Raw genomic sequence first — 11,830 nt, 5'->3', positions numbered from 1 at the left:
TATAATGATACTACATCCCATTGAGAGATTAGATCTTCTTCACAATTTTTCGCCAATAGTCCCGATCCATGGCTGCAGTTCTCCAACTCCCGGCTGCACCGATTCTTGCCAAGTCCTGCTCCACCTGGTCCAACCACCTCGCTCGCTGGGCTCCTCTCCTTCTTGTTCCTACCGGATTCGATGCGAACACCATCTTTGCAGGGCTGCTGTCCGGCAATCTTGCAACATGCCCTGCCCATCGCACTCGTCCAGCCTTGGCGACTTTCTGAATGCTGGGTTCGCCGTAGAGTTGCGCCAGTTCGTGGTTCATTCTCCTTCTCCATACTCCGCTTTCCTGTACACCACCGTATATTGTTCTGAGCACTCGGCGTTCGAAAACTCCAAGCGCTTGTGAGTCCTCTTCAAGCATCGTCCATGCTTCGTGCCCATAGAGAACAACCGGTCGAATTAGGGATTTGTACATGGTACACTTCGTACGGGGTCGGAGTTTGTTGGACCTCAAGGATTTGCGGAGCCCATAGTAGGCACGACTTCCATTGACAATGCGTCTTCGAATTTCACGGCTGTTGTTGTTGTCAGTTGTTATCAACGAGCCAAGGTAGACAAATTCCTCTACCACCTCGAGCTCGTCGCCGTCGATCACAACACTACTACCAAGAAGAACTCTGTTGCGATCAGTCCCTCCAGCTAGCATGTATTTAGACTTAGACGCATTGATCCCAAGCCCAATCAGCCCTGCTTCGTGTTTCAGTCGGGTATACAAGTCGGCTACCGTCGCATGTGTTCTTCCGATTATGTCCACGTCGTCGGCGAAGCAGATAAACTGACTAGACTTGTTGAAAATCGTGCCCCGTATGTTGAAGCCCGCTCTCCGCATAACACCTTCCAGCGCCACGTTGAAGAGCAGACAGGAGATTCCATCGCCATCGATTCCATCGAAGTCCCCTGTGAGTCTCAAATGATTCCGACAGCTCACCTGAGATCCGCACACTGCACCGCACACCGTTCATCGTTGCCTGAATCAGTCTTGTCAGCTTTCGGGGAAAGCCGTGTTCATCCATGATCCTCCATAGCTGTCGTAGGTCGATTGTATCATATGCGGCCTTGAAGTCGACGAAGATGTGGTGTGTAGGGACCTGATACTCGCGGCACTTTTGGAGGATCTGCCGCAGTGTAAAAATCTGGTCCGTCGTCGAGCAACCGGGCATGAATCCGGCCTGATAACTTCCCACAAATCTACTTACTATTGGCGATAGGCGGCGGAAGAGGATCTGAGACAAAATTTTGTAGGCACCATTCAGGATTGTGATGGCACGATAGTTCCCACAATCCAACTTGTCGCCTTTTTTATAGATGGGGCAGATTACCCCGTCCTTCCACTCCTCCGGTAGCTGTTCTGTGTCCCAGATCTTGACTATCAACCGGTGCATACACTCTACAAGTTTTCTCGGACCTCCCTTGAAGAGCTCCGCTACGAGGCCATCCTTACCAGCTGCTTTGTGGTTCTTGAGCTGATTAATGGCCTCCTTAACTTCACCCATCGTCGGGGGTGGTACGTCGTCGTTGTTCATTGCACCGGTGTAGTCCTCCTCAACGCCGTCTAGGTCTCCTGTCTGCGCGCTGTTCAGGTGTTCATCGTAGTGCTGCCTCCACCTTTCGATCACCTCGCGTTCGTTCGTCAAGATACCTCCTTCCTTGTTTCTGCACATTTCGGCCCGCGGCACAAAGCCTTTGTGCGAGGCGTTTAGTTTCTTGAAGAACTTCCGCGATTCTCGAGAACGATAAAGCAGCTCCATCTCCTCACACTCTTTCTCTTCCAGGCGGCGCTTTTTTTCCCGAAAGAGATGTGTTTGCTGCCTTCGTTTCAGTCTGTATCGTTCCACGTTTTGTCGAGTCGCTCGTTGCAGCATGGCTGCGCGTGCTGCATCCTTCTCGTTCAGGAGCGCTCGGCACTCGTCGTCAAACCATTCGTTCCGTTGTCCTCGTTGTTCATACCCGATGACGGTCTCTGCTGTGCTGCTAATTGCTGATTTTAAGGAGTTCCAGCATTCATCGAGGGGAACAGCATCCAGTTCGTCTACCCCCGGTAACGCAGCTTCAAGACGCTGCGAATATGTTGCAGCAACGTTCGGCTCCTGTAGTCGTCGTAGGTGGTACCGTGGTGAGCGCTGGTGTCTTATGTTATTGACGACTGACAGTTTAGAACGCAGTTTGACCATCACCAGGTAGTGGTCTGAATCGATGTTAGCGCCACGATAGGTTCTGACGTCGATGATATCCGAGAAGTGCCGACCGTCGATCAAAACGTGGTCAATTTGTGTTTCTGTTTGCTGTGGTGATCTCCAGGTGTAACGGTATTGGAGGCTGTGCTGGAAGAAGGTGCTACGTATGGCCATGTTCTTGGAGGCAGCGAAGTCGATAAGTCTTAGGCCGTTTTCGTTGGTTCGCTGATGGGCGCTGAACCTACCAATTACCGGTCTGAATTCCTCCTCCTGGCCAACCTGAGCGTTCAAATCACCGATGACGATTTTGATGTCGTGTTTTGGGCAGCGATCGTATTCACGCTCTAGCTGCGCGTAGAATTCTTCTTTATCGTCATCGGTGCTAGCTAGATGGGGGCTGTGGACGTTGATAATGCTGATATTGAAGAAGTGGCCTCTCATCCTCAATCTGCACATTCTTTCATTGATCGGCCACCAACCAATCACCCGTTTTTGCATCTCCCCCATCACGATGAAAGCTGTACCCAGCTCGTGTGTGTTGCCGCAGCTCTGATAGATGGTATGTCCACCATGGAACGATCGCACCATCGAACCTTTCCAGCACACCTCCTGCAGCGCTACGATGTTGAAATTGCGGGCTCTCAATATTTCCGAAAGAATTCGGGTACTCGCAAGAAAATTGAGAGACTTGCAGTTCCATGTTCCGAGTTTCCAATCTCTAGTCCGTGTTCTTTGCGTAGGTCTAGTCCGATTGTCCTGTCTCGAATTTCTTTGTGAATTTTCCTGTGCGTTTTATTTTTACGGATGGCTTGCAGGGCCTGCACCAACCCCCTGTCTCGCCGGAGGACCGTCGTGCACAGCTCTTTTTAGAGTCCCCGCTGGCACGAAGACAGTGATCAGCCGCCCCTAACATGGGGATCAGACGCTGTTTTGAGCCGCACCTCCATGGTGAACAGACGCTCGGATAGGCCCCCTTCCCTGTCAGCATACGACCAAGATCCCACCGGGGTTGGTTACCCGATCTTCACTATGGTTACTCGTACCCCAGCCGGTACCACGGGGAGGTAGGGATAGGAGTTACTGGACAGGAAGCTAAGGACCACGAATGGGGTCTATTTTATGCCTGCAGGTACGCGAAGTACCGATGGTACGCTTAGTCCAGTCATTTATCAATGCGATTGATAGTTATTAGTATTTATAGCACCTACGCATCCAGCTGTCAACAGCGTAATAATCCTCATTCGTGCACTCAAAAAATGGAAAATGCATCTCTAAATATACCGTAAACAATAACCAAAATACCCCAACACTTCACTTTATTCCTAACTTCCGAAAAAAAAATCACGAAAATTGATTATTTTTGACTACTTTTGAGTATATGTGAAATTCGAACATAATGTCCGCGAAAGCCATCAATTGATGTGGAAAGCTCTTGGAGTGTGAATTTCCACTCCAAAATGTTCTACTTCTGAAAATTTCCTGCGTTCTACATTATAGTGAATATTTCAAAATTGCTCGAAAGTTTTCAAACTTAACCTTTATCACTTCAACTGTAGTTAATAATTTCTCTTTTTTCACACCTTCCACATATTTCGAATGAAACCTCAATGTTGCATTTATTATCTTTATTATTTGCAGATTTAACAGAGTATCGAACTAACAATGATAAACCTTAGTGTATAACAAACCTTCAACTAAGTAAATAGAAACATATTAACAAGTAACAATGAACCGCACCCCTAACAATTCATTCTATTACAACTTACTTCTTACAGTACTTGCACTTTGGAACCGCGTTATTGCAGTGTCTGCAAATCGGTCTAGGTGGTGCTTGGTACGTCTGGTAGTAACTCTGAGTTAAAGCTGCTGCTGGTGGTGGTGGTATTGGTGGTAAAAGGGCTGCAGGTGATGGAAGCACTGCTGGCGGGGGGCCAATGGGAAGTGCGGGCGCAATCGGTGCTGGTCCATGGAACGGTTGGGGGCCGGCAAGGAACGGTGGTGGCGGAGGTGGTGCGAGTGGGGGTAGTGGTGGGGCCAGCAATGGTTTCGGACCGGCCAATTTGATCACTGGACTAATCAACGGTGCGTCACAGCCAAGAAGTATTGCGGAAGCTTGTCGCAAAATCTCGATAGTGTGGGCTGGCTCACTACATCCTGCGAAACACTTTTTCGCCTGGAATACCCTTGCACACTCGTCACAGTTCTCTCGCAGAGCCAACTCAGTGCAAGCCTTCATGTTTTCGGTCAAGAAGTCCAACGATGGGTAGTCGTGGTGACGGATGTAGAAACGCGTCAAATTAAGTCCATACTGACTGTCGTACAATCCCTCGGCCAAGTATTGACAGCGGAACAGACAGTGGGTGGCAGGAACATCGGGAATCACTCCACTAATGTATTGCTCGAGTAGCTCACGGGGAATTTGCAGGACGTTGATACAATCAATGGCAGCCTGTACGGCTTCCAACTGAGATAGTGGGATGTACTCTTCAGAACACTTGAGATTTCCGTATTGATGGAAGAAACACAGGAACGATTCATAAGCCTTCGAGCAATCGTCCTGACAAATCACTAGCTTCGCATCGATGCATTCGTGTGTGCGTCTACGGTATCCAACATCGCCACATGCCGGCTGGAAGTAACTCTCGAGCACCGGAGCGCGCACCCCGGTTATGTCACTCCACCAGCCCAAATTAATGCCGGCACAACGGATCAAACACTTCAAATCCCGTTCGTGAGTAATGAAATTAAAAGCCACTAATCGGTCCACTGCTTCTAGAGGTATTTCAAGAGTCTCCGCACATTCGTCTAATGCCTGTCGGAAGCTTTTAAGCTGATAGGCAAAGTGCGACTCCTGCAGCTCAACACGATAAATATTAGCTGAGGCTGTGGATGCCACAGCAACCACCAATATAGCAACCAGTAACTTCATTTCAGCGTCCCACAAATTTGGCAATACCGTACCTCGAATTGACCAAATTGAAGACTGAAATGTCACTGACTCTACAGTTTTCCGGATAGTATTTTATATACGATGAAACATTGTCGTATTACTATCACGTGTTTGATTATTCTTAACAAACTTTGCGATGTGTTATCATGGAGAAGGTGACCATGCGCACGTTTAAATGTAAAAACAAAGCTCGTTATACTTTGTTTATCATCTTCGCAGGCAAAAGTGAGTAGTTTTATGGCGAAAAGAAAACATGTTTATGTAAGAACGATAAACAGTAGATTGGGCTCGAACTAGAGTGCTATCGAATTTTCGTACATTATATAGTTTTATCAATCAATGCTTGTATCAATACGCTTAAAGCTTAAATAAAATCAAATTATTAATTAATTGAATGGATGAATTTTGCTTACTGATGATACGTTCTAACGAAGAATTTGAAATCTAGTTCAAAATAACTGATTTCTAAGCACAATTCTCACAACACAACAAGACAAGACGATTTTTCATTACTTGTTTTATTAACACGACATCTCTTCAATCTGGAAGTCCACTATCGGTGTGCTTATTATTAAATTCAATGTTATTGACAATGTTATACAACGTTTTCATTTTCGGAAAAATCCAGTATTTCGATTTATTTTGTTGTGAAAAGTAAAAGTCAAGTGCTTATTTTGCATCGATAGTATTGATAATAAATATAATAATAATAGTGAATTAATAAATAATAATAATACTGAAATTCCATTCCAAACCGATATAGTGGTTCTCAGATTTCCGTGAAAAATGATAGTTTTGTTCTTTATCGCAAACTATAAGACCGTTTTTTTTATTTTTTCGTTAGGGTGACAATTTCCATTTAAGGGTGGTCCAAAAAATCATTTTTTTCTCATTTTTTCAATTTCTTTTTTAAATTCATAACTTTTGAACTACCATACCGATTCAGATGATCGACATAAAAAATTAAAGCCAATCTTTTATCTCAATCAAATATTATAATTGCGAAAAAAAATGATTTTGTTTTCGTGGTTATTGGTTACATTTGATTTTTATAGTTTACATGGTCTCTGGATCAAGGGCGCTATATTTTTTCTAGAAAGCTGAGTTTTTTTACATAACATATCCAAATGTCAGACATTTGTTTATTTTCTTTTTTGAGCTATGAATCTTCAAAGTTAACATGTTTCCCGTCTTCGTTCTAGGAATATTGAATATGGAGCATGGAATATTGCGACTAGATTAGATTTTTTTTTATCTGTATTATAGTGGCTTTTAACTCATTTGGCTGGTTCGTCACTTTTAATTTCATTTTTGGTAGAATGTCGGGAGTGAGAATTGAGCTCGTGACCTTTAGCGTGAGAGGCATGGATGTTACCACTACGCCAGATCGCCTCCACACTAGATTAGATCTATGCAACTAGAATTCATTTGTTTCGCAAGTTTAGCATTTTTTAAAAAAACCTCATTATCATAAAAAAAAAATTCGGACCACCTTAAAGTGGAAATTGTCCCCCTAACGAAGAAATAAAAAATACGGGTCTAATACTTTGCGACAAGAAAAAAAATCTACCACTATTTACGGAAATCTGAGAACCACTATATCGGTTTGGCACGGAATGGTTGAATAATAATAAATAATCAAATAGTACTAAACCAAATGACTACTAAGCAATCTGATAATCCCCTTTATTCCGCGCGGCGGATGAGGTGAGATCAGGTATGGGCAAAATCACATCGAAATTCGTTCAACAACACTCATTCACAGATAAAACTCACCCTTCTCTTCTCCGTTTATGCCTCACTTTATTTGAGACAGAAAACATTCACCTATCCTCTTCGCAAAGTTCGTTCTCGATTAGAACGGAAAAATACTGTCTCGATTCCGCTCATCTATTCTCAGAAAATTTTGCATTCTCTCTTTTGCCTCTCGGGATGACGTTAGATAGTGATAGAATCAAATTAGAAACTTTCGCTTGCGCCAGCGAGTGTCTCTGTAAAATCATTCGTTTTTCACTCAAATAGCAATCATTGAGCCTCGTTTGTGGCAGTAAACTATAGGAAGATAATTGAAATCGAGTTGTTTCCTGTGCGCTATTACAATGACATTTTTTTGTTTCTAATATGAAACGATCTAAGCCAACGCAAAAGACCATATTAACGCAAGTTATTGGTGAGCGGGAAGGTGGATCCATATGCACTTGAATGCTGACAAGGAAAAGAGTACAAGGGAAAATAAAATAATACACACACGCAGATTCAGTCTATTTTGACTCACTTGTTATTTTGTTTCGAGCGATCTTTCCAAAGATCCGAAGATTCATTCATTGGATGTTGTTTTCCATTCTTTGTTTTGTTATGTTCACTATCAGTTCCAAATGAAGATGGTCGGGGAGTGTAAAATGATTCATCGTGCAATCTCACGATTACTTGCTACATTCTTTTCGCCATGATCATTCCAAGCAGATACAAGAGTGATTTATAATTAGGTGTGGAGGAATGAGCGAATGAACTTTTCCATACTTGGGTGAGATTGCTCAAGTCACTGCATTCCCGAAGGCGAATGGCGTGATTATAGTTTGTCACTAGGTGAGATTTGAAGTCGTGTCCTCATATGTTATCAACTCGGGTATCAAAAAGAAGTTGAAAAGTAAAGTAGCTTCCACAATGAAGCGAGAAACATTGCTATCTCTCGTCCATTCTGCTTCGAAAACTTATCACCTGAATATGACACGATGGCATCTCAGCATCCTCTGCAAACTTTTGTGATCGCTGAAAACAATTAAATGTCGAAGTTTCAAAGCAAGCCAAGTTTACGTTTCCATGACTGTAACATATACCGTTCCAAATCATACCTCGGACGCTTAAGGCATATGATGCAGAAAACCGATCTAAACTTTATGCACAGGTATTATTTGGTTGATATTTTCAATAAATTAGATCAATATGATTTTAAGCCTTCTACTTTGGTACCTATTTAATCATCTATTAAATCATCGAATAAAATGCTTTTCAAATGAAGCGAATAAGAATGAAACTTCGGACACTGAATCAAATTTAGGACAGATTGAATTCAAGTTTCGGACATTTTGTAATTTTTTGGACGAAAATTACATTACACTTGATTATATTTTATAGTTAACTGCGAAACACTTATCAAGCTATCACAGTGAACTGTTAACGATGATGAGAACTGATGAAACACGGGAGAAATTTGAATATTTATGAAAGGGTAAATTCTACGTGCTCAAGCTAAACAAACGTCAAACACAAACGATAATGAGTAGTGCTGTTGATCTTTTTCCTACTATGTAATAATTCAAATGTAATTCTCAAATGAAGTGATAGGGAACCCAAGGAATTACTATAAAGAAGGAATTGTGATATCAATTTTATAGTTATATAATCAGTGTATGAATCATTTCAAGATATAAGAACAAAGTGTCCGAAATATGATTAAGAACGGTATTGTTTTTTTCTGTCATTCAGGTATTTGTCATGTAAAACATGCATCGTGTACTAGTAGACCCGATAAAGTTACAGCAATTATCGAACTTGAGTGCATTTTAGCAGTCAAGCCACAAACGACTAAAGTGACTCACCAAAAACTCTGAGAGCGTTTTGTTTGGAAGTTTTCATACATCCATCATGCAGTCCGAGCAAGACGCCAACCGATTACTCGCCCTGCAAAACTTCTCTTTTGAAAGGAAGGGAGATCAAGAAATAATTGAGGAAATCGACTGTCCCATCTTTTCCTATAGTCTATGAAATAATTATCTTTCAAATGGCAACATTATTGAAAAAATAATTTATATTTAACTCAAATCTAATCGTTCTAACTATGGCTTGGTCTATAAAAAAGTCTTGATGCTTACTCAGTCTTGATGCTTCTCAGTATAAGATATACTGCAAGGAAAAATGCCGCTCCATTACTGATATATTGATGCCAAATACAAAAATCGACCTAGGCTTTAAAAAATTTGAGGACAATGCTATCGAACCATTGTATGTTTGAAGATACTTCTTGAATACCACTAAAAATAGATTCACTACATCTACCCGAAGCGCCTAAAACAATATGTAAGGCCTCATCAATAATATGGTTTGTTTTCGATACCTTCAAATTGTTGTCCTCCTTTATGAGCTACAGAAACTGGATCATTCTATCACCAGAGAGTTCAATAATGATAACCAATTAGTTTTATGAGAGTATTGGTCAAAAATGTAATCAACATTGTCCTTCCTGAGTACCATTTGTTTCAATCGATGCAGACCACTCTTACTGGAAACAGTTCTCTTCAAAAATGAAATTGTTGCAACTATTATCAAATTCATCAAACCAAACGAAACCAGATGATGGGTGTAAACCAGGAACTAGTTTGGCAAACTAAGCAGGAAATGGCTTTTGAAATCAAAAGTCACACGACGTTGCATTAAGAAAACAAAGGGTTAGTCTGGTTTTTACTCCCCAGAGGATAACCAGCCATGATGAACAGATGACGTTAATAGGGTTAAAACGTATCGAGCAAAGTTTATACTTTTTTCATGATCGAGCGGCAGTGTTGTTCTTTTTTTCTCAGTAAAGGTTGGCCTGCAACGGTTTAACAATGAATCTCAAGCGTTATTGAACCAAGATCCGGCTCAGTCTCAAGGGAACTTCCCGATTATTTGGAGTGACTCATCAAGACACATTATTGCGTCTTGAAGAAAGGTTGCTGGACAGAAACAATTTCAAAAAAAACATCATCCAAAACTCGCTTGTACACTCAAAACTTTTCCAAATCGGTGATAAAATGAACACTATAAAGAATATGCCCTTTTTCTGCGTCCACATACTGCTACAATCCCCGTTTCTCGAAGAATATTTTAGCCTAACTATGTGTTGTTCAAGATATTGAATTATTTTTACTATAAAAAAATAAAAATAGTAGGGTAGGACTGAATAAATTTGGTTATAAATTTAAAATTCGTTCTGCGTCAGAATGTAATGTACCACAATGGCCCCTTTGACCCTTTCAATGAAGCATAACCAGAGAATCATATATTTGGTATTTTGCTTTTATTTAACATCTTTATGTTTCACAATAAATTGACCAACTAACTCCACAAACGGGGTAAGCTTAATCGGATGATTAAGGGGTGCCTAAAACGCTCAATGTTTTGATTTTTCGACCCACGAAAACCTCCCAAAGGGAGGAGGGGTGTTGGTGGTTTGGGTGGTAACATGAAATCGGGGTTTTCAAAAAAAATATTTCGATGCCAAATGCCTTCAAATTGCATGAAACATCGAGATCTACTGTCAGCTCGAAAATATTTTGACGTACGTCTTTCGGGAACATATTGGGATACAAACTGAAAATCTAAAATCGAGCACGTCGTGAAAATTGTCCAATTTCAAACGCTTATTACTCAGTCATTTCATGATGGATTGATGAAATTTTTGCGTCAATCGATTTCGGCACTCCGTAACAATTTTTCATATTGAAGAAAATAATGTATGTCATGAAACTAACTATCGAACAATTGAAAAATCTCAACCCCTTTCCTAACGGAAATACCCTCTTTTGATTGGTCGAAATTGACGACACATGCGGTGGTTCCCTAACAGAGACATCAAAACCAAGGTACCTGGGGGAAATCGACATTGCAAACACATGAAAGTAGGGGGAGCTTTTGCTCCCACCGAAAAGTGTTCCCTAACAGAGACATCAAATACAAGGTGCCCGGGTGAACTTGGCATGGCAAATATATGCACTGCGGGGAAATTTTTCTGTTTAAGCTGTCTGTTTTGTTGTGTTCATTTTCACCCAAGAAAAGTTTATACGGTGAGAAAAATTGGAAAAGTCAAGAAATATTAGAAAAAGCGATTTCCCATAGGCTCTACATATAGTATAGTATGTTGTGTTATTGTTAGTCCAATTAAAATTCTCGTTGGGTTGAATAAACACTCTAAAAATAAAGATTATAAAAGAAAATTACCTCTCCCATTTCAAATATGTTTTCTCTATATTAAAGTAACAAGTTGTTGTGACCTCCGAAAAATAGTGGTCTTTCCAATTCCCGACGCGTATTAGATTCCCGGGGTGATTAAATCGCGCTCTCCCTTTATTTGTTGCGTGGACTTTGATATAAAGCAGCTCCAAAGCTTCTTTCTATTGGAGCTTAATTATTGCACGCGATCACACTAATTATAGTACAACATTTAAAACTTTATTACTCGTTACATTTACACAAACTCTTTATTAGACGATTAGCACTACATTTATACTACTAAAAACTATGTCTTATTCTACTATTCAAAATGATGGCCGGCCGTGCGTCAATTGTTAGTTGGACATTCAAATACTGAGAGACGGTATCATGGATGCCGCGCCTTTTTATATTGTAACAATGTTACGACAGTAGAGTAATTTCGTACTGCTCGAAATGATCGGCACCTATCGGAAAATAGTGCAGTCGTGTATTCGCTACAGTGGAGCTTTTCGACTACGACTACCGTGAAGCTTTTTAGACTACCTACTACATTACTGCTATGACTACTATAGTCTTTTTCGTATCATACATAGCCGGCCACCTAAATTTGACAGCTCAAATTTACAAAAACAAAATGCACGGAGCAACAATTTCACCGAGGAATGCAATTTTTGATCAAAATTACTAA

At 41.2% G+C, this 11,830-nt stretch overlaps 1 protein-coding gene across 1 annotated transcript; it reads right to left on the bottom strand.

Moving 5' to 3' along the window:
• Positions 1 to 3,832: 3,832 nt before the first annotated feature.
• On the bottom strand, positions 3,833 to 5,206 carry LOC129767752 (general odorant-binding protein 45-like). The gene has a single exon (XM_055768931.1). The coding sequence runs from the start codon at positions 5,149 to 5,151 to the stop codon at positions 3,985 to 3,987; it is 1,167 nt and encodes a 388-aa protein (XP_055624906.1). The 5' UTR covers positions 5,152 to 5,206; the 3' UTR covers positions 3,833 to 3,984.
• Between the last annotated feature and the right edge of the window lie 6,624 nt (positions 5,207 to 11,830).

Source organism: Toxorhynchites rutilus, chromosome 2 (genome assembly GCF_029784135.1).
Source record: "Toxorhynchites rutilus septentrionalis strain SRP chromosome 2, ASM2978413v1, whole genome shotgun sequence".
NCBI lineage: Eukaryota > Metazoa > Arthropoda > Insecta > Diptera > Culicidae > Toxorhynchites > Toxorhynchites rutilus.
This window is presented reverse-complemented; position numbering and strand designations above follow the sequence as displayed.

Coding starts and splice junctions, on each gene's coding strand:
- LOC129767752 (XM_055768931.1), bottom strand. CDS start 5,151: ATGAAGTTACTGGTTGCTATATTGGTGGTTGCTGTGGCATCCACAGCC.